Genomic DNA, 24,231 nt, shown 5'->3' with positions numbered 1-24,231 from the left:
TTGTCCTCATTAAATTCCATCTGCCATTTTGCAGTCCATTTTACCAGTTGTTCCAAATCCCACTACAATTTTTGAAAGCCTTCCTCGCTTTCCACTGTATCCCCAAACTTTGAGTTATCTACAAATTTGCTGATCCAAATTTCCACATTACCATTCCAGATTGTTAAAGTAGATGACAAACATCAATGGACCCAGCACCTATCCTGGAGGCTTACCACCAGTCAAAAGCCTCCAATTGGATAGGCAGTCATTTACTACCACTCTGGCTTCTCCCGTAAAGCTAATATCCAATCCAATTCACTACCTTATTTTGAATACTGAGCGACTGAACCTTCTTGACCAATCGCTCCCATGCAGTACATTGTCAAGTGCCTCAATATTATCCATATGTAGATGAGGTAATGGAGGGCAGTGAATTGGATTTCTTCAAAAAGGTGATGAGCATGAGTGATGTACCGGAGTGACGCATGTAGAAAAGGGGTGGACGAGGGGGGATAAGATGGTGTCGAGTTCAAAGAAATTCCCATTGAAATGTCTGTCCTCCGCCTCCTCCATTGTGAAGGTAAGGCTAAATATAAACTTGAGCAGCAACACATCACATTTCTCCTGTACAGCCTTAACATCAATGGCATGAACATTGATTTTTCTCCATTTTTAGGTAACCACCGCCTCTATCTGGTTCTATTGTTTCCACCTTTAACTACTCATGTTCCCTTTCTAGCCTTGATCCCTCTCCCTCCCCCCCCCCCCAAACATTGGTCTTTCTTCTACCTCTCCCACCTTTCGTTCAATACCCTATCACCTTTTAGTCCCCTATTAAACTTTTTTCACCTGCCTGATAGGCTTGGATACCCTTTCCATTTTAGTCTCAGTAAATGATTCCAACCTGAAACATTGGCTGGGTATTTCTTTCAGTGGATGCTTTTGTCCTAGTGTGTTCCTCCAGTCTCTCATGTGTCTGTAGTTTTTGTTTCTCTTCTGCAATTCCCCAGCTGTTGGCTGTGCTAATCTGTATAGTGTTAGGTCTGCTTTGTTCATGAATGAGTGAGACAAACACCAGACTGAGTCGAAATCAGGGTTCTTTGTTCTTTATTACCGGATTGTAACACTTGCGACTAACAATGTTAGTCGGAGAATGCATTCTGCCGTTATCAGCAAAATGGTGATTTTTTTATACCCTTGGATACGTGCTTAGAACATCATCATATCATTACTTGTCCAATGACTAAAACTGTTGCTATCCTTTCCCTGCTAGCTTCCTGCCTCTCAATCCATCAATGTCTCTCTTATCTTGTAAGTACAAGGATGCATTCACATCTTGTTACAGCCCTGTACAGGGTAACTCCTTACACATTCCCATCTCATGATGTTTTACCTTACAATAGGCAGATGGAATGTCTTTGTGTTCATGTGAAGTATAGAATTCAATGCGCATTTTAGACAGCAGTAATTGGTGGCTTCACTGGTCATCCTGTCTCTGCTGTAGATTGTGTCTGACACCTCCATCTCTCAATGTGGCTCAATGTCTCAGTGACCGGGTACCAGCACTGCTTCATTTCCCTATGTCTCATCAATCAATGGTCCTGATGCCTGCAACTGGAGGTCTGATCCTGGCTCCCTATTACCTCCACCGTGAATTGAAGAATCCTCTTCTACCTCCACCTTGTGGATAGAGCCCTGAGGCTTGAACAAAACTGGCGCTGCAACAGTAAAGATTTCCCAGTGTCTAATACCACACCCCATTGCCATACTGACATCTCTGTCCATGTTTTCATTGTACTCCCAAATTGAGGCTTACCATTAATTGGAAGAATGACGCCTTGTATTCTTTTGATTCAGCATTCTCCAGGCATCCATATCTACTTCTCCAATTTCAAGAAATCCCCTCTCCACTCTCTTTTCCCACCCCTGTTTCCCTCCAGTTCCCATTCCCCTTCCTTTTATCAGAGAGCTTCCCCCCCCCCATCATTTTTCAGTTTCTTTCTCTTCAACTCTTCCACTTGTATCCACTTCTTACCTGTTAGCATGAGTGCCTTCCCCTTCGCCTCTATATTTTTATTCAGCCGTCTTCCTGATTTTCTGCAGTTCTGATGAAGGGCTCAGACCTGAAATTTTGACTGCCTTTTACTTCCTATGGATGCTGCGTGACCTGAGTTTCTCCAGCACTCGTCCGCAGCATCTGCAGATATTTTTCATTTACCATAGTGGAAGAATCTGGGCAAGTGTATTTGTGCTGCCACTGTGAGGACTCAGAGCAGTGATTGAATTAATGGCTGAAATATGTGTGAAGGAAGTTAAAAGGTAACCAACCTTTTGGGCCTGGGCCCTTACCCTTTACTTCCTATGGATGTTGCCTGACCAGTTAAGTTTCTCCATCATGTTTGTGTATTGTATATTCCTAGCATTCAGGCTCATGTAAGTTAATTGGTCATCTAGGTGAGGCAGCAGAGAGCAACCTGCTCCCAGGGAATTTGATGATTGTCATGATGAGGTGCAGATTTCGGATGACCAAGGAAACAGAGAACGAGGAGTTTATTGTAAGGAAACGAGTTGTGACTAAGTATTAATTGACAAGATGACAATAAGTGAGAGTTTATTGTCAAATACAAGCACAATGTACAGAAGCCATGAAATTCTTGCTGGGTGCAGCTACACGGGAATGTAAAACACATAATAAATTAATTAACACAATATGCCATAAAAGAGAAAATGCAATATAAATATAAGAAAGACAATATCTGTAATTTCAGAAATGCAAAAAAAGCATGCTGTTAAAGTATTGCAGGAGATCTTTAATGGTCCTGGGATAATGTTATACTGTAGGTAGGTACTGAACCTCGAAGAGTTAGACTTCAGGCTCACAGCCAGAAGATATTGTAACTAGATTGATGGGCACCTTTGATAATGTTGGCCTCGTTAATGAAGTAGCACCTCAAATTATTGTACCAAATTGAATAATACCTTTTAAAAAAACAAGAACCAAGAGGGTGATGTAACAACTGGAATGTGAGACTGTCAAGGTGCTAGAAAATATACAGCGGCGACAAAGTTAAGATTGCATGATTTATTCCTGCCTTGGTATTGAATCAAAATGAAAATCTGTCAAGATTATAAAATTGATCAGTGTTTGTCTTTTGGAGGCTGCTCTACTCATTTTCATAAATCACCTATTGCTCTGCATCTGTTTGTGGTGGAGGACTGTTGTTAGTGAGTTACTGTGTCCATTCTGAAGATGGTGCTTTCAGTGGTCTGCTTATTTTGCAGGGAGCTGTCAGCCACCATAACCTGGGATATTGGCAAGGAATGCAGTACCTCGGTGTAGGCCCAGGTGAGTTCTCACTGCGCTGCTGTATGTTCCCTTTCACATCACTGGCACTTGCCATATGAGAGGCTGCAGGCATAAGTATTCATGGCCCAGGGTCCTGATACTTATCTCAACCAGGGCTCTCATAGGGGAAAAGTGGAAAGCCAGAGGAAAATAAAATGGGGATCACTTGAAGGCAGTTTGTAAAGGGAAGGAAGAGAGAAAAGCGATGGTCAGGAATGACAGGTAGAAAGAGGGTTAAGGAATGGGGTCCTTGATATGATCTTCAGGATACTTGCGGACAATCTCAACGGAGAGACACATGAATATTGCTCTGCTATGAGACCCTGGAAACCATTGGATTAGAGACTGCTAACTCCAAAGTAAATCTGAGCATGGAATCACCAGTAAATACTTTTCATCCAAGAATGTGGCACAGGATCTGGCACCTATTTGAATATGTCATCTGTATCTGCTCTGCTATGACATATCAATAATTGAAGGACACAGTTATTTAACTAGCATCTCTTATTTCCATCAATCGGGCCCAAAAACAATATCAAAATCAAACTTTGATTCAAGAAAATCAACATCAAAATCTCAAGGACCTTGCAAAGATCGCTCTTCTTGGTCAGTGCTTAACAGCATGACAGCCTTCAACCCACACAAGCTTTAGAGTGCCCACAATTGCCTGGACTCCCCTCTCCACCATAATCATTGCATTTGAAGAGACTCTTGGCTTCTCTACCAGAAAATTCCAAAGACTGGTCTGATGAGAATGTCCAGGAGATCTCGAAGCAAATAAATCACAACACTTGGATTGAAAATTTCCCCATGCTTCAAGGAAAAAGTAATGAATCAATGTGCACCCAAATACTAGGAGCTGAAGAGAGATTAAGCAATGAATCAGTATGGCCAGCATTATTCATTGATATAGATGATCTTGACAAAGGGCTCATCAAGTGAGAGCCCAGAAGGGAGGAAAGCTAATTAGGGACAGAAAATCAATCATTCCCTGCTGGACGGAATACTTTGGAAAAACTCTTCAATGGAGACTCCTATTTTTGACTCCATCCCACAACACACTTGTGTCCAGTCTCCTGTCACTCCAGACTAACAAAGTTAATCTACAGGATGGAAAAACAGATGGGATTCCTGGGTAGACAATATTCAAGATGAATTACTACAAGAAGAATGTCTAGCACAAATGAGAGAAAAGAAGACCACGTCACGAGATCATAGTAGCATAGAACACTGAAGCACAGAAATGTGCCCTTCAGCCTATCTAGCTCTTGCTGAACTATTCTGCCGAGTCCCATTGACATGCATCGTAGCCTTCCATATCCTCCCCATCCATGTACCTATTCAAATCTTTCTTAAATTAAAAAATTGAGCTCGCAACTTCAGCTGGCAGCTCATTCCACACTGTCACCACTCTCAGCATGGAATAGTTCTGCCTAATGTTCTCTAAATATTTCACCTTTCACCCTGAATCCATGTCCTCTATTTCTTGTCTCACCTAACCTCAGTAGAAAAAGCATACCGCTTATAATTTTGTATACATCTGTCAAAATCTCCAATCCTTCTCTGACGCCAGAGAATAAAGTCTGAAGCTATTTAATCTTTCCCTCTACTTCAGCTTCCCAAGTCACAGCACATCCTTGTAAATCTTCTTTGCACTTTCAATCTTACTGATATCTTCCCTGTAATTAGATGTCCAAAACTATGCACAATATACCAAATTTAGTCTCACCAACATCACCATAACATAGGTTCTTTTTATTATCATGTAATAATACAAAAAATGTAATATACATGATGTACTTCAACTTTCGCCTGCCATAAAGGTAAGCAAAGAGTCGCCATTATCATTGCATGGCACCCCAAGCAAAAGAGTCCCAACAGCCCAACTAAATATTTAATACTTTGATTTTTGAAGGCCAGTGTGCCAACAGCTCTTTATGACCCTATTTATCTGTGATGGGACTTTCAGGGAATTATGTACCTTTATTTTCAGATTCTTCTGTTCTACCATACCTCTCATTCCCCTGCCATTATATGTCTTACCTTGGTTAGTCCACCTCGCACTTAACTTCGTTGCATTCCATCTGCCAGTTTGCAGTTCATTTTTCCAGCTTCAAGAATAAGATGTCTATTAGCAGTAATTACAGGAAAGTCTCCTGCTGTCTGCTTCAGGGAGAATTCTCAAGGATCCTCAACAGTTTCCTTCCATTGGCTGATGACTGTTCCTGAATAAAGCAGGACATGATTTTCACCAAGTCATAGATCCAGAACAAAATTCAGAGAACAGCCTCAACCACTGTAGATGGTCTTTTCAACCTCAAAACAACTTTCTCTTCTGTCAGCCAAGAGGTACTATGGCGAATATTTATCCATACCAAATGGCTTCCCTCAATCTGTAATTCTAGCCAATGTATTCACGTCAGATCCAATTCCAGTGCAGAATGTGACCAATAAAGGTTAAGTTTTCCTCACCACAGTGCTGTATCTAACCCCCAACACAAAGATGGAGTAGACCTATTTGTCTCTGTTTCAAAGCTTGCATACTTGCAAGCTTAATGACCAGATTCAAAGCCCCAGCTCCAAGATCTTGTTGGTTCATCTACTGAAGAACAAAAGATGTGTGAAATAAGGGCCCTCTATCAGTATGTCTCACCTCACAAGACCACTTGGTGACCAGAAGGATCCATGATGAAACCTTTCAAGATCCCCCAAACAAGGGGCATCTCAGAGAAACACAAAAACTGCAGATGCTGGAACCTTCAGCAAATGAGCTGGAACTTTGTGACCTGACCTTCAGGGTCCTTGCAGCTTCTTTTCATTTCCCTTTCTGAAATCAGGCTATCTGGCTTATAATTCCTGGATTCATTGAGTTCAATTGCACTCAAGGAACTGTTCTAGAATTTATAGAATTTTGAAGGCATTAATCTAAGCACAAATTTAGCTGCATCTTAAATATTATATTCAACAAAAAGGTTCAAAAGCTTTAGAAAGAATGCAAAAGAGTTCTAGCAAAGTGATTGCTACTGTGGATAGACTAGAGAAATTGAGATAGATCTTGATGCAGAGATGTTTCCAAGAGGATCTGCCCAAACTATTTAAAATCATGAAAGGATTAGATAGAGAAACTGTCCCATTGCTAGAGAAGTCAGGAATAGATGTAGACTGATGATCAGCAAAAGATTCAAAAGTACCATGAAGAATGCTTTCTTAATACAGGTACTCCCCAACTTTCAACCTATGTGACTTCCGTCCATCCACAACATACGACCAAACTTTTTAAAATATATAAGAAAATGTATAAAGTTTACATGGTTTTTGTTGTATTTGACAAACTACAACAGGGATACAGGGCACGTAAAAGCTAACATATGCATACTTACCTTGTTAGTCGGCGTCCCAGGGTCCTTAGGCTGGGTGAGGCCATCTTGATTCCTGTGTGCATGCACGAGCGTTCGGTTGGCACATGCGTGGTGAGTTTGCGTATTGGAGTTAGTTTGGGACATGCATGAGTTAAGCGCCCTGATGATATTGAATTTTCGCCCTCAACTCCAATACGCGAACCCACCGCGCATGTGCCAACCGAACGCTCGTGCATGCACACAGGAATCAAGATGGCCGCACCCAGCCTACAGACCTTTGGACCCTGAGACGCCGTCTATCAATGTAAATTTGGATCAGAATGTGGGAAGATTCACCAAGTTGATATAAAAATTCAGGAAGCTTTAAGTTGTTACCTTCAAATCTATGATGAAGAAAAATATTTGATTAAAAAGTTTGCTTTAAGACTTCGGTACTCCACGCACGCAAGCAAAATTCTGATGTGTCCATTTTGAGATACAACAATTACTATATTGATAGAATTTAATGTTTTAAAGAAATATTGTTAAATAAACAAATATTAATAGGTTTTTCAATTTACATTTATATTTAATTTGTGATATGTATGTGATATGACCTGTTGTTTTTTTATATATTAGAATACTTTGTATGTAGGATTTATGTGTTAAACTCAAAAATATTTTACAAAGAGATACAACCAATCCTTTGGTCCCAATTGCAGTCATAAGTTGGAAAGTACCTGTATAGTAAAAACGCAATGCTGGAGAAACTCAGCAGGTCAGAGTACTTTATATTCTCCAGCATTGTCTTTTTACTTCAGTCATGGTGACTACAGACATTTGTGTTTTATTCCTTTCTTAATACAGTATTACTTTAGGTCTAGAAGACACTGACAAAATTATGTGCAATTAGATTCAATTAAAGTGCTCAAAAGGGGATAGATACAAATCAGAAAATAAATAATTTGCAGTTCTGTGGAGGCGACATAGAAAGTGGGACTGCCTGATCTGCCTAGATTGTTCCCGTGTCGATCTGCTGTGGGCACAGCAGACTGAACGGCCTCTTTCCTTACAGTAACCTTCCAATGATTCTGTGAAACTGTGTGATTGTAGTCTTACAATTGCCCACATTTCAGAAATCCTTAGCTATAAGGATGCCTGGCATCCTGGAGCCTTGAGAGGTTTATAACAGTGAATATATTTTTCTTTCAAGGTGCCCATGGCCGGTTTGTACCATGGGGTGATGGTAAAACACAGAGAGAGGCAAGGATACAGACGTTGGAGCCAGATAATTGGCTCAGGGAGGTGAGACAGTTTGGTCACGGAACCAGGAAGAGAGTACCACAAACTGAGTTGGACATGTAAGTCTGGTTTTACTTTAATGCTGAGGATGAATTATATAAGCTAGAAATAATTTTGAGTTTGTTGAGAGCAGTGCATTGGAGGTGAGGCTCACACAAAGCAGACCTCTACAGCAAGCAGCAAACTTGCTCATGGAATCCTAAGTGGTGAAGGAGATCAATAGTTAGGTCTGGCTCACTCTTTGTAAAGCAACCCTATCAGTCCCATTCCCATATTGAGTAAATTGTTGTCCCTCACACTTATCCAACTTCCAAAGCTCTGGATTGAATATTTCACACACTATTTATTACCATATAATATGATAGAAATACAATATTACATAAAATTGTCTTTAGTCTGCCATAAAGCAGACAAAGATTTGTGATTAGCATTACCATTTCCGAAACCCCTTACATTCAGAGAAATAAAGCAAGAGAGAATCCCCCCCCAGAGTCACCAAGTGTCTGTGGATTTGTTCTCAGCGCTCCCGCAGTCTCTGCAGCCACACAAGGCTCCATTTCAGTTCAAATCATCGGCAACCCGAGCCCAGATCCAAACTTCCAACACAATGAGTAAGCCTTCAATGCCCAGGGCCCTTCGGGAGCTCTCCTTTCCCTCAGCCTTGTCTCAAATCCTGGTTCTCATGAGCCAGTCCCCAGTGCCCGCAGGCTAGTGTGAGTCCTTTGATTTTAAGTCGCCAGCAGCCTGTGTGGGTTCCTTACCCACAAGTTGCCAACAGCTCCTTGCCTCCGCGTGTCCTTCAGCCATATAACCCCGTGCTGGTCTGCCTCCGTGTTGACTGACCATTGGGTCATCGTCTCTGCTTCTCTCTCTGAATAGAGGTTATTCTTCCCGATATTGGTGCCCTGCGCTGGTCCACCGGTCTCACGGAGTCTGCAATCCCACAAAGCCACTGCTAAACATAGGTGCCGCCTCGTTTACAGGCTGTGGGTTCAACACTACTTGCTCTTCCCCAAAAAAAGTTTTCTAAACATTTTCCTTTACTCAAAACTCTAAATCTGTCCCTAATCCACATGATGAAGTGGATGGCTTCCTCTATTTACACAGTCTATAATAGTGGTGACCTACTGCACCATCATCACACTCCTCTCAGCCTTCTTTACTCCAAAGGTAGTAACTTGAAGTTTCCCTTTATAACCTGATGGTCAAAATCCCTCCTCCAAAAAAAAACATTCTAGTGATTCCCTTCTGTCCCTTTCCAGGACCTTTATGTCTTCCCCAAAATGTCATAACCAGAGTTCCACATAAAACTTCAGTTGTGACTTAACCAGTATTTTGTACATTAAGCATCCTTCCTGCTATTGAAATAAGTGGTTTTGTTTAGGTAAATCTCTGGATATAAAAGTTTTTGCTGTTTTTCTCTCTCACTCAATGAGTTCACCACTTTCAACTATTTATGTACATACACACTCAGGCTTTTGTCCCTCCACATCCTTTAGAACTGTCTTCTGTAGTCTATCTGGTCTAATTTTATTCTTTGTCGTATTGAACTTTAACTTTGCATCCTTTTATTCTTTGTCATACTGAACTTTAACTGTCTATTTCTGCAATGTTATGTTAACCTGCATTGTTTACCACACTTTCAAGAATTTGAAATGTCCATATCATTAAGAAGTGTAATTCCCTGTCTGGAATTATCCTTGATATCCACTGGATTTATTTCGTGTTTTCGTTGTGCAGCATACAGCATGATGAAGATACAGAATTGCTTCCCCGAGAAGACAGTTGTAGATGGTTCATATTCTGCATGGAGGTCGGTATAAATGACCTGGATGAGGAAGTGGAAGGGTGGGTTAGTGACTTTGCCGATGACGAGAAAGTGGAAGGCATTGTGGATAGTCTGGAGGTTTGCTAGAGATTGCAAAGAGATATTGAAAGGATGCAGAGCTGGGCTGAAAAGTGGCAAATGGGGTTAAACCAAGAAAAGTGCGAGGTGGTTCATTTCGTTAGGTCAAATTTGAAAGCAGAATACAATCTTAATTGGGCAACTCTAAGCAATGTGGTCTTGGGCTAGTGTCTATAGTACACTCAAAACTGCTGCACAGGTTTGGTGTTGTTAAGAAGGCATATGTTATGCTGGGCTTCATTAACTGTGAGATTGAGTTCAAGAGCTAAGAGGTAATGTTACAGCCATTAAAGACCTTGGTTAGATCCCTCTTGGAATATTGTGTTCAGTTCTGGTCACCTCATTACAGGAAAGATGTGAATGCTTTCAAGAGGGTGTAGAGATTTACAAGGATGTTACCTGGATTGGAGAGCATGCCTTGTGAGGATAGGTTAAGTGAACTTGGTCTTTTCTACTTGGAGTGATGGAGGATTAGGAGTGATCTGATAAAGGTGTACAAGGTGATGAGAGACAATGATTGTGTGGATGGCCAGAGGCTTTTTCCTAGGACTGATATGGCTAATACCAGAGGGCATAGTTTTAAGGTGCTTGGAAGCAGTTACAGGGGTAATATAAGAGGCAAATTCTTCATACAGAGACTGGAAGGTACATGGAATGTGCTGCCAGCAATAGTGGTGGAGGTATTTATAATGGGATTTTTTGAGACTGTTAGATAAGTACATGGAACAGAGAAAAATGGAGGATTATGCAGTAGGGAAAATTTAGGCAGTTGGTAGAATAGGTTATTAGGTCAGCAGAATACTGTGGGCCGAAGGGCCTTTAATGTGCCGTAGATTTCTATGTTCTATCATGCTGCCAGCTATCATTTTAGGTTCAAAGAATAAGAACTTTAAAATATGTGACAATAATATACATGATCTCTCATGGGAAAGCAGTTATGTTTCACAATCTTAAATTCTAATCTATTCTTGTACAATATACTTTTAAACATGTTCTTCACATTCTGTAGTGTTCAGTTACTAAGAGCAGGGTAAGCCTTTCTTGCCTCTCCCAAGAATTCTTGAAAAGGCAATAGCTACTGCCTGTAACTGTTCCTGAAAGGATGTTTTTAAAAATATTTTATTTTGATTTTCATAGACTCAAAAAATTCCAACGAACTATATAAACTTCCAACATTCATACCATATACAGAGTCTCTGTTTATCCCCACCTCCCACCCTCCCTTACCCTACTGGAAAAAAAACAGTCAGTTAAATTGTACACATACAAATTCTGGTGGGGTCATAGGCTACTATCAAATAACAAAGGCGCTAAAGTTAAAAGGGAAAAAAACAAAACTAAAATAAAAAAGCACATTCCACTTTCTTGGTCACTTTCACTTCCCTGCTGGGACATTTTGCTATTTTGAAGTGGGGGGGAGAAACTATTGAATATATGTGGCAATATATTTCAAGTAAGGTTGCCACACTCTAACGAATCTGTCTTGTTTCTTCAATTGTATGTGATTTTCTCCAGGGGGGTGCAACTCTACATTCCATCATGTGGTATCTAGTTGGGAGTCAGTCTTCTAAGAAACCGCTATACACTTCCTGGCAACCTTCACAAATGGAATTTGATCTTTGGTCAATCTAAAACTCATGTCCACAAAATCTCCCCAAAAGGTACAACTCTGGATCCTGTGGAAAAATCCACTTTTGTAATTTTTTTCAGAATGTCCCCCAAGTGTTCCCAGAAGGGTCTCACCTTTGTACATAGCCAGGTGGAGTGGACAAAAGTTCCAATTTCCACAACACACCTAAAGCACATTTCTGAAATTTCAGGCTTTGATTTGTGTAATTTTTGTTGTGTCACATACAACTGGTACAAGAAATTGTACTTCACAAACCTGTATTTGGCGTAGACGACCCTGTTACACTGTCCAGACATGGGTCTTGCCAAAGTCTGACTCCCATCTCTCCCTCGACCTGTGTAAGCCTGTCTTCAGGCCCTCACTTTGGAATATGTAATACATCTTAGAAATAAATTTACACTCATTCCCCTTTCAAATTAGAATCTCCATGTTGCTACATTTAGGTATGGTTGTAGATGGTCCCAATTTTTCCCTTAAGAAGGATCTTATTTGCAAATAGCAGAAGAATGTTCTGTTGGACAAATCATATTTGTTTCTCAACTGCTCAAATGACATAAGCTGCCCCTTTTGTAACAATTCTCAATGCACTTGATCCCTTTCTGGAACCAGATGTCCAGGATTTTATTACCCAGAGTTAAGGATATTAAATTATTCTGGGTCAAGGGCATTTTGGGGGAATATCCCCATCTTCCATCCAATACATGTTTTACTCTTTTCCATGTCTGGAGTAAATGAATGGGGCTATCCATTTTCTTTAATGTAGTATCCCACGTATATGAATTCTTCTGCTGTCTCTTTGGCTACCAAGTGTAGTCCAATTTGCGCCCATGAGGGGAGACCCCCCCCCCTCCCTCAGAGCTTGAGGCGATAAACCTCACCTGGGCTGCCCAGTAATACTCTCTGAAATCAGGTAATTTTAAACCCCCCCCCCCCCCCCCCCCCAAGTTGAAATCCCATGTTAACTTTTCCTTGGAGATTCTAGCCACTTTCCCATTCCACAAGAACCTTCTGGCACACTTATTAAGCACTTTTAAAAAAGAAACCCTGAGGCAATGAAATGGGTAACGATTGGAAAAGATATTGGAGCTTTGGCATCATCTTCATTCTGACACAGTTGACTCTGCCCATCAAAGTTATGGGCAGAGCCCTCATCTAACCAGATCCTCCTCAATCTTCTGGAGCAAAGGGAGATAATTAAGTTTGTATAAGTTATGTAAATCTTTATCTACTTTAATCCCCAGATAGTTAATGCTTGCTTGTGGCCATTTGAATTGACTTCCTTGTTGGAACTACCCATAATCCCCATTTGTTAAAGGCATTATCTCACTTTTATCCAAATCTTCCTTATACCCTGAAACCTTCCTGTAATCCTCCACTGTGGTCCTTAGTCTGGCCAAAGATCACCCCCTCCCCCAGAGTTGTCAAATATACTAATACGTCGTCAGCAAAAAGGTTGATTTTGTGTTCCACCTGGCTCACCTTAAATCCCTTAATGTCTGGATCCTGCCAAATGACTCCGCCAGCGACTCAATGGCTCATATGAACAGCACAATGGAAATACTGGAGACATTTGCCCATTTGTTATAATTTTCTGTTGAAGGCCTCCACATCTCCTGAAAGCATGGTTGAGGTACTGAGAAAGTGCTCATAAATGGGAAAGTCCAAAATTTTGACCCAGAGATAATGAAAGAAAGCTGATGCATTTGTGTGGGGATGGTGCTGAGGAGTATTTGAAGATGCCCCTTTTGCAGGCCCCTTAAGTGGTGCAAGTTGGAGATTTGGGAGGTACATCTGGGTACTTGCAGAAATAAGCATCCTGCTGTTCCATCATCCATTTTCTGAGATCTGTTATTGATGGTATATGCTGTAGCCATTCTGCAGCATATAGCATCGACTTCTGGAGGTTGACATTGCCTGGTAATTTTGTGGCTCAAATGTTCCTTGAAGAATCACCCCATACCCAAATATTGTCTGGACATTGCTGCATGCAAATATCATGCTCTGAAAATGAAATTGAGCATTATGCCATCTTCAACAAACGTCCCTTTTAATTTCATATGTATGGTTCCAACAATGGTATGCTTCCCCTTGATTTGGTCCAGGATTCCTCACCTCCAGAAGGTGACCTCACTGGTGAAGCCCAAACTGAGCATTGGTTGTAAATCATTGGTTAGTGAGAACAATTTGACATCACTGTCATTAGTATTTTCTATCACTTTGCTGATGGTCAACGCTAAAATGATTAGGCAGTAATTGACTGGATTGGACTTAGTATGAGAGTCGTACTTTGGCTCAACTCATTCATGCCGACCAACTTGGCATTCTGGACGAGTCCCATTTGGCTATATTTGGTCCATAAATCCTTTGAATGTCAAAATGCCTGCTTCTTTGTTTTCCTCTACCAGCTTGTTCCAGAATCAGACCACCCTTGAAAAGAAACATTTGCCCCTCAGGTCCCTCTTAAATCTCATCCTCTCACCTTAAACCTCATCCCTCTAGTTCTATATCATCTACCCTTGGATAAAGACTGTGAACATTCACATTATCCATGCCTCTCGTGACTAGAAACCTATAAAATCAACCTTCGATGCTCTAGGGAATAACAACCAAGTCCAGTCTCAGTAACATCCTGGTGAATCTCCACTGCACACTTTCCAATTTATTGATATCTTTCCCATACTGCACAAAATACTCCAATTATGGTCTTCATTAACACCTGTATATCTGTATCATGATGCCCCAACTTTTGTACTCAGTACGTTGCTCATGAAGCTGAGCATGCCAAACATGTTCACCATCCTGTCCTCCTGAGTTACCACTTTCATGGAACTATACACCCTGGTCTCTTTGTTTTACAGCACTGTCCAGGGCCCTACCATTTACTGTGCAAGTCCTCCCCTAGTTTAACTTACCAAAGGGTGACATCTCACAACTGTCAGAGTTAAATTCCATTTGTCACTGCTTGACCCACCTTCCCAATTGATCTCGAACCTGTTGTAAGCTTTGATATCCTTATGGTCCACTACATCACCAGTTTTGGTATCATCCACAAATTTATTAATCATTTCAACTACATTGCCATCCACATTGAGTCATAGAACCATACAGTATGGAAACAGGCCCTTCAGCTCAACTTGCCCATGCCAAACAAAATGTCCCATCTACCCTAGACCCATCTGCCTGCATTTGGCCCATACTATCCATATATCTGTCCAATATTTTTCTTAAACTTTGCAATACTGCCTGCCTCAACCACCTCCTCTGGTAGCCCATTCCATACACCCACCATCCCTCTGTTTAAAAAAAAATTGTTGCCAATAAGGTTTCTGTTAAATCTCCCCCTTTCACCTTAAACCTGTCCTCTGGTTAGTGATTCCTGGATTCAAGGCAAAAGTCTATCTGTGTTCAGCCAATTTATTCCAAGTGATCTGACCTACCACCCTAACCTCCCATGTGGGACCTTGTCAAAGGCCTTGCTTAAGCCCATATATACAATGCTGACTATCCTGCCCTCATCAATCCTTTTGTATCAGATTTGTGACACAATCTGCCACACACAAATCTATGTTAACTACCTCCAATCAATCCCTATCTTCCTAAATGCTGATAGATCTTAGAATTTAACCATATAACCGTTTACAGCACGGAAACAGGCTATGTCGGCCCTTCAAGTCCGTACCGGTTCACTTGAACAACTCCACTAGCTCCTCTGCAATTGCACTAATTTATTTTTAATATCATATTTATGGAAATCTAATTATAGCGATTTCACATCTGCAATACACAAGAATGGCGCAGCAAAACAATGAATGTAATGAGACATGTTCATGCCAATAAATTCTGATTCTGTACATTCACCCAGTGATGGTTCACCCCCCCACACATACACCCCCCAGCACAAACAAATTTCCAACTACTGACGTCAAGTTCACTGGCCTTTAGTTGCCTGACTTATCCTTGCTGCCATTCTTAAGTAATAGCACAACATTAATTTCTAATCTCTGGCACTTCATCCAAAGCCAAGATGATGCAAGAATCTCAGCAAGGACATCCACAATTTTTTCCCAGCTTCCCACATGGTGCGAGGATGCACTTCCTCAGGTCTTGGGGATCTGTACCCTTCAAGGCTACCAAGATCTTTTCCCTGGTACCTGTAAGGTCGAGGAGGTCGTATCTTTACTTCAGTTCCTTGGCTTGCATGATCTCCACATCAAAGACTAATCAAAAATATACATTTTAAATCTTGTCTATCTCTAGTGGCTCCATGCAAAGATGGCCTTATGATCTTTAATGGGACCAATTCTCTCCATAGCCACTCTTTTACTCTTGGGATTTTCTGCCAGTTCCATCTCTTGTCCTCTTTTAGTCCTTCTGATTTTCTGCTGAAGCCTACTTCTGTACTCATCAAGGGATTCATTTAATCTTGACTGCTTAAGTCTGCTGTATTTCCTCTTAAGCACATCCCTACATCTCACTACTCACAGAGGGGATTTTCTTGATCTGGACTGCTTAAATTTCACCTAAGTCTCCTTCTTTCTCCTGACTCGAGTCTCAATAACCTTCATAATCCAGTGTCTCTTAAACTTACCCGCCTTGTCCTGCACCCTAATCAGAACATGAAGTGTCTGAATTCTTGTATCTCATCTTTAAAACATCCTTCTTTCCAGGTCTTAAATTTGTGGATCAGTCCCACCTTTCTCCATAACTATTTTAACAGTAATGGAATTATGGTCACTGGTCCCAAAGTATTCCCCCACCATCACTTGTCCAACCTCATTCCCTTGGAGGAAGTTCATTGTTGCACCTTTTCTAGTAGAGCTCTCCTGATGCCTCCTTTTTTGTGGAGAGAATATAACTGTAATTTTGCATATTGGGTTAGTGCTTGCTTTGCAACTTATTGTGAAAGATTGGCTTGTCCTGTAGTTTTTGCTGCATTGAATACTCCCAGCTGCTTGTGTACATGACTACTTGGATTGGGTTGGAATTTAATTTGGGGGTTACAGGAGGAACCTGAGGTGAATCGTTCATTCAGCAGGTATATAGTTGTGCTGGATTATGAGGTTTGAATTCAATTCTGTCACTGCTGGTAATCTGAAGTCCAAATCTAAACTGACAGATTAGTTCTGAAACTGACCCATTTAGCACAGCAGCCTGTTTCCATGAAGATACAGATGTGGTCACTCCTGCCAACTAATAGGTGCATCTTTGACAGGTAGCATAGGAAGGAGGAGCTTGAATAGGTTTAACCCTTATGTTTTACTCACTACCTGCTGCAGATTGTGCCTAAGAGCCACTTCAGAACTTTTCCAGCTTCTACCAAGCCAATCTTACTGAGGGACATTTAAATCCCCAAGTCAGAATTGTTTGGCCTTTGCTAGTCTTTTTCAGTTTATAGGCTTTTCAATTTATGGTCTACTCCCTGTGTACCCACAATTGTGTAGCCAACTTCGGCTCCAACACTATCATTTCCCTGACAACTCCACTGTTGTTGGCTGAATAACAGGAAAAAGATGAATTCATGGAATTTCCTAATGGTGGGTAACTTCTGCACACATTTGAAAATATTTTCCCATCACAGAACCAATAAAATGAGCCTCTTTTGGGGTTTAAGTGTTTGATGTGGCATTTCAGAGGGAATATTATACCTGTGCTCTACTTGGCGTGGGGTTGGTGATGGGAAAATACAAAAAGTACTTTATGCTATTGCTAATCCATGCTGAACCCCTTCTAATTATATTCAAAGATTTAGTGTGACAGAAGTTTATTTTGTATCTAATCTGCACTATACTTAAGGTCGGGATGTTTGATGGAACAGCATAGAGGGAACTTTTCTCCTTCTGCTCTGTGGTGAACCTGTCCAGATGGAGTTTGATGGGAGAGTGTAAACAGTACTTTATCCTGCATCTAACCTCTGCTCTAGTTGTAATTCATGGGACAGCATAAACAGAATGTTTGATGGATTTGTGCAGAGAAAGCTTTTCACGATAGATAATGTGTGCTGTCAATAACCAGGGACTGATGACTGATGGTGTCTGAAATGGAGATATTCTATCCCAGATACTAAAATCCTTAGAGTTAAACAATAAATGATTTTTAATTCTGTGTTTGTGTAGCTTGGAGGAACTGCTGGTGTTGGGACTTCGAATGAATGAGGGACTCACCCATCAGGTAACTGGCACAAGGAATCTTGTATCTGTTAATCCTGAATTTTGTGCTCGTGCTGGTGGTGGAACTAAAGCACAGAACAATTTGTTTCACTCTGTATACAACATTTCAGCCAGTAAAAGGTGATTGATTAATTGCCTCATTACAAATTAGGTCTCTGCTAGCTCCCTTCAGAGTTATGCCTTCCCTCCCATTTCCATTAACCATTCTCGGTAACCCTATAATTTATTCCTTCTTCCATACACATTAACTGATACTACCAACATTAAGAGCAGATAATTACCTCGAGCATGCCCTTGGACTGTACCCAGAGAAGACCCACACAGTCACAAGGAAATGAGCCACACACAAAATGCTGGAGGAACTCAGCAGGTCAGGTAGCATCCATGGAAGTCTGAACAGGAACAGCAAGAAAGAAGGCAGAAAGGGTGGGGGAGTGGGAGGAGCACAGGCTGGCAGGTGTCTGGTGAATCCAAGTGGAAGTGGGAAGAAATAGGGGGTAAAAAATAAGAAGCTAGAAAGTGGCAAAGGGCTGAGGAAGACAAACTCTAATAGAAGGATGGGAAAGGGGCAGGGAGCTAAAGAATGAAAGATGTGAGTGATGGGGAGGTGGGGAACGGGAAAGGAAGAATGTGTCCAGCGAGATAGAGAAAAGCAAGGAGGTCAGGGAGGGGGTGGTTACCAGAAAGCAGTAAACTTGGTTACTGCCATCAAAGCAGCAGAGGTAAGGATTAAATCCAGTTGCTGGAGTTGTGAGGCAGTAGCATTATCTGTTGCAAAGCTATACTGCCCTGAGGCTAAAAATGTAGTAACAGAGGTGCACAGATCCAGCCACTTCCTTTTCTGGTCAGCACAAACTTGAATCACGCACCCCACACCTCTCGCCCACTGTGAAAATCAAGGCACAACGGAGTCATTGTCAGTGGATTATAAAGTTTCATTGTGGAAGCAAAGGCTTATTGGATAGATTTTTAGAGAGGCAAAAGGGACCTCTTGTGTTGTACCCAGAGTAGCAGCAGGAGCCAAAATCTCCTGTCTGATCTCAGTTCATCATAATATTTAACTGCTTGAATTGAGATATGGAAGAAAGTGGGCTAGTGGGGAGTCTATGCATGGAAGTGAATAGATCAGTGGATGTAAATTAATAAAGATGAAGGATATTGGCAGTAGCTTGATAAGCAATTGAAGGATTCTGGTTAGTGAGCATGCAAGCGCCAAAGTTTATTTTCAGAACATGGAACACAACAGCACATTACAGGCCCTTCAGACCACAATGTTGTAGGTAAACCTACTCCACAACAGTCTAATCCTTCCCCACCTCACACCCATAAACCTCTAATTTTCTTGCATCCATGTGCCCACGGGCCTTTGAAATGTCCCGTTGTACCAGCACCACTGGCAAAGCATACCAAGCACCCACCACTCTGAGTGTAAAAAAAAATACTTAACTCTAACATCTCCCCTAAACTTTCATCCACTCACCTTATCCTTCCTCTGGTATTTACTATTGTCACTCTATGTAAGCACTCATTGTACTTTGTGGCTCCAAAGAAAAAGCCCCAGCTATGTCAACCTTGCTTCCTAAGACAGGCTTTTTCCTCTAAGATTAGGTGAGACAAGAACTAAAAGACACCGTTTAAAGTTGAAAGGGGAATTGTTTATAGGGAACATGAGGGGGAGCTTCTTCATGCAGAGAGTGGAGAGAGTGTGGAATGAGCTGTCAGCTGATGTGGGCTCGATTTTGACATTTAAGGACAACTTGGATAGGTACATGAAAAAGAAGAGCCTTCAACAGAACAAGGTCAGCCCATGTCATCAGATTCCTAAGGACCAACCTTTTCCACTCAGGAAGTGGTACATATTAGGATTGAACCAAAGACACTGCCTTACTTTTCGTCCAGTATTATTTTTATTTGTTTTATTTATAGTAATGTTGTAAGATGGTTATAATATGAATGTCTGCACGATGATACTGCCACAAAACACCAAATTTCATGACTTGTTCATGACAATAAATTCTGATTCTGAAATTTGGATAGGTACATAATAGGAGGGTTATGGAGCGCTGTGGTCTGGGTGCAGATCAATGAAACTAGGCAGAATAATAGTTTGTCATAGACGAGATTGGTCCAGGCCTCTTTCTGAGGGTAATGTTCTATGATTCATCCTTGCAAAACTCATTTAACCTCATGAGGCAAAGCCTGCCTCTCACAAAGCCATGCTGACTATCCCTGAGAAGACCATGCATCTTTAAATGCTAATCAATCCTATTAGGGCTTACCTCCCTTTATCACTGTAACATCCTCCAGTACTCTAGGATCAGTGCATTGTTCATATAAGTCTCTTGGACTTTGCTCATTTTTAATGTCTTGCTCACAACCTTTTGGAGCACCTTTTCACACTTCATACATTAAAGCCACGACATCCATGCACATTGTTGGGAGGAGGAAAAGGTGAGGATTTTTGGAGATACGGGGTGAGATAAGGATTGACTGGGGGAAAAGAACCAAACAACAGCAATGCTGTGAAGAACTGTGAAGAGGAAGTGTTTCTGACTTTGCATACAATTTATTCTCTTCCACAGATGCTGTTTGACTGGCTGAGTTCTTCCAATGTTTCTGTATTTGTTTTGGATTTCAGCATCTTCAGCTTTATTTGTTTTACAATTGATGTGAGATTGTTGGTCTTCTGCTTTAAGTCACTTTGGAAATGTTCTGTTTGTAGCACTGGCAACAGTTTTCACCTTTCTTCACCCTTGAGGAAGCAATGAGGGATTCAGCTGACGTGCAGCAGTACTTGCAAGAGAAGCTGCTTATCCTCGATGACAGGTTATTACCGCTTCTTCCTCTGTCAATCCCAAAAATTTGTTTTCCTTTGACCTGCTCCCTGCACCTTTTGAAAGAAGGGATTTGTTTTTTGGTCAGGATATGTAGATTCACATTAAAATGTACAGCACAGAAGTTCACTCAAGCAGGACCATGCTAGTATTTGTCTTACATTCCAGCCTTCCATCCTTAGAGTCATCCAGCACTGAAACTGGCCCTTCAACCCAACTCATTCATCATAATCAAGTTGTCCATCTAAGCTAGTCCCATTTGCCTACACCTTGTGCACATCTTTCCATCCCATCTATGTACCTGTCCAAATGTCCTTAAATATCATAATTGGTTCCCCCGCTATCACTTCCTCTGGCAGATTGTTCCTAATATGTACCACTTCCTGAGTGGAAAAGGTTGGTCCTTGGGTTAATGGTAAATCCTTACCTGGGAATGGTTATCTTCTCTGCCTATTAATTTTTTATACCTATAGACTCCTATGTGGCAAGGAAAAAAGACCTTGCCTATCCTACCTCTTCTTATAATTCAAGCAGAAGGATTGATTGAGGGGAAAAAACAAACAACAGTATTACTGGAAGAGGGTTTCTGACCTGCATTCTTTCCAGTTTACTGGCATTTTCTTATAGCAAGGTGACCAGAACACCACACTGCATTCCAAATGTGGCCTCACCAACTATAATGTGACATCCCAATACCAGCAAGTGTGCCAAAACACCTTCTCCACCACCGTGTCTACTTCCATTATCGCTTTCAGGGAACTATGTACCTCTGATTGAATGTCATCCACAAACTTGCTAATCATTCCAGCTATGTTCTCAACCAGATCTTTAATATAGATGATGAACAGTAGTAGACCCAACATTGTTCCCTGCAGCACTCTGCTTGTCATAGCCATCAGTTTGAAAAAGAATTCTACCACCACTCTCTTTCTTCTACCATGAAGACAATTCTGTATCCATTTGGTAAACACCCTGGTTCCCATGTGATTTAACATTCCAGACAAGTCTACCATGTGGAACTTTGTCAAAGGCCTTTGTAAATGTCCTTACTCCTTAAACTCATTTAATTTGTTGTTGCTTTTTAATGTCGAGGTTTATCTTAAATGTATGTATTTCTCTTAAATGCATCTTACTTTTATTTCTGAATCCAACAGGAAGCCCATTCCCCCCCACCCCAATCTTCAGGCTTCTTACTTGGAGGGGTCTGGTAGGGAGACAGTGCAAGCAAACCCTTCTACACAATAACCAATTTTGGGCAGAGGGGCCTGGGAAGTGTAAAGGGCTGTAAAGGTGTCCATTATTTCTGGAACATGGGTTTAAATCCAGCCCCTGATGTGGTCACAATTAAGGCACCTTAGCAACAATATGGTAGCTTTGCAAGTGCCTGGATACCTATTAGACTCTTTTGGGTTCTACCAATATTACATAGCATTTTGATCTGGAGTAGGACCAAGGTACGCATTCCTACTGGTCTCAGGCTTGATATTTGTTTCCTCTCTCTCCAGGGGTTTTCGATGCTCATGGCATGGCCTCGCTTTACTCGACAGCCTACTGCCCACTCTTCTGCACCAGCTGCAACATTCCTACCGGAAATCAGGTTCTCGCTGCCTTTGAGTCCTTCCTTCCTCAGACTCCCAGAATCAAGACCAGCATCAACACACTCAAAGATGAGCAATAACTTAAAAAAGCAAAAGGAAATCCAGTAGGTGAAAATGAGGGTGATTAGGGGAAGCCAAGGAGGTCACTTGAAGGCCAAAATGAATTGGGGAATTTCAGGTTAAGGCTGCAAACATTTTAAAGTTGCTGAAGGTTTGGTTCAGGTTCCTTTACTGTCACGTATATAATACACAAAATGTGCTTACTGGTCCAGTACCCCAGCTAAGATGAGAATGAGAAGATCTTTCTGAGACACCAAGTGAAGGGAGAGACATCGAGTATCTGTGGATCCCGCCGCCTCCTCCGATGCTGCTGCTCCTGCACTTCCATAACCTCCATAGCAGCAATGCCTCTTGTTCCAGCTATGAACCTGAGCTGGAACATGCAAGTCCCCCTCCTCAGCTGCTGGTTCCAAACCAAAGCTGATAGCGCCTGGGGGCCATTCAGGAGCCCTGCACCCTCCTGAATCCCATTCCTGATTCCTGGTTCCCAAGAAGCCAGTCTCCGGCAACCTGCAAACAGCCTATTTCAGCATGGCTGCTGACACGAAAATGTATCTCCTCTCATCTAAATAGATAAAAGATTTATTTTTTATGAAGCATATTCAGCAGCAGCTGGGACTGGAACAGGACAACCTGGTAAGCTTGTGGAAAAACCCCATTTTGAAGACAGTCAAAGCTCTTTTAGTCCATACAAGAGGAGATGGCTGGCTGTAAAATGTTTCACTTAATATAAGTGAAACAAAAATGGAACTCTGGTGACCTGGAAGAAAGAGGTTATCATTTGGAAAACCCTGATGGGGCAAGTTTCTTCGGCAAGACACTGAAGTGGCTGATCGGAAGGAATGAGTTGTGGGTGTCCAACAAGCAACACATCTCTCTGAAAACCAACAAGAATCTTCCTGAGCAGTAACTATTTACCTTTCAAGCACCAAAGCCTGGTGAAGATTCATAAATGTTAAATTCTGTGCACAGTATAAGAATTGCTTGATACCGGTGAACTTGGAGGAGTGTATGAGATTGGACTGTGAATTAAATAACTTTTCTGAACTTACTCGCACATTACATACATGTGTGCTTAGAATTAAAAGTGGGTTAAGTTGGTTCAGTAAGTTAATAGTGATAAGTTAAAGTTTGATCCTGTTCTCATGTTTAAAGATAATTAAAAGCAATTTTTGTTTGTAACTATTTGTCATGGTAAATTTCTATTGCTGCTGGGTTTTGGGGTCCATAACAGTGGCAAATCTGTCTGCCTTACAGCAGGCAAAAATAAATTTGATATAATATGACACTGTTTTATTACTATGACAATAAATTAAAGAAGGAGAAATTAAAATGTGTCTGATGGTGGGGTCCTGTAGTAAGTGCCGGAAATTCCGTCAGATAATGTGTTGGATGCAGAGGCTGATGGTGTGGTAGGTGAGGATGAGAGGGATTCTGTGTTTATTGTTTCTAGTGGCAATGGGGGCGAGGGCAAATGAGTAGGGAATGGAGATGTGAGTGAAGGCAGAGTTCATAGTGGTGGAGGGGAAGCCATGCTTGTGGAAGAAGGCAGACGTTTCAGAGGCTCTGGACTGAAAGACCTCATCTTGGGAGCAGATGCAGCGGAGATGGAGAAATTTAGAGAAATGGATGGAATTCTTGCAGGGGACGGTGTGAGGATGAGTAATCCAGGTAGTTGTGAGAGTTAGAGGGTTTGTAATAAATGTTAGTGGAGAGTCTGTCTCCTAAGATGGAGACAGAAAGATCCAGAAAAGGGAGAGCGCCATCAGAGATGGACCAGGTGAGTTTGAGGTCCAGGTGGAAATTGGCAATGAATTAGTCGAGTTCATCTTGGGTACTGGAGGAAGAGTTGGGGGTCTTGCCTGTGTAGGCATAGTTGGCCAGGAGATGGTGTCCAGGAGAAGGAAGAGGTCTTGAAGAGGGAGAAAGGGTCTTGGGGAGAGTTGCAGCCAAAGTAGCGGGTCTGGGGACAGAGCGATGGAAAAAGAGTCAGCATCATGGCGTGCGCTGAACTTGTTGAGGTGTGGACGGAGGGGGACGAAGGTGAGACCTCTTCCCCACCTTCAAG

General features: G+C 41.6%; 1 protein-coding gene across 1 annotated transcript in view; it reads left to right on the top strand.

Annotated features, from left to right (window-relative positions):
* The window catches only part of rsad1 (radical S-adenosyl methionine domain containing 1), a 48,449-nt gene extending 25,000 nt beyond the window's left edge, over positions 1-23,449 (top strand). The window contains exons 5-9 of the mRNA XM_069929383.1: positions 3,265-3,328; positions 7,880-8,027; positions 17,618-17,672; positions 20,394-20,497; positions 22,011-23,449. Coding sequence (XP_069785484.1) covers positions 3,265-3,328; positions 7,880-8,027; positions 17,618-17,672; positions 20,394-20,497; positions 22,011-22,119 — 480 coding nt within the window. The 3' untranslated portion in view covers positions 22,120-23,449. The remainder of the gene's footprint in view (positions 1-3,264; positions 3,329-7,879; positions 8,028-17,617; positions 17,673-20,393; positions 20,498-22,010) is intronic.
* The last annotated feature ends 782 nt before the right edge of the window (positions 23,450-24,231 follow it).

The sequence above is a fragment of the Narcine bancroftii genome, chromosome 3 (assembly GCF_036971445.1).
Source record: "Narcine bancroftii isolate sNarBan1 chromosome 3, sNarBan1.hap1, whole genome shotgun sequence".
In the NCBI taxonomy this organism is placed as follows: domain Eukaryota; kingdom Metazoa; phylum Chordata; class Chondrichthyes; order Torpediniformes; family Narcinidae; genus Narcine; species Narcine bancroftii.
The sequence above is the reverse complement of the archived record's forward strand: the minus strand, read 5'-3'. Positions and strand labels throughout refer to the sequence as shown.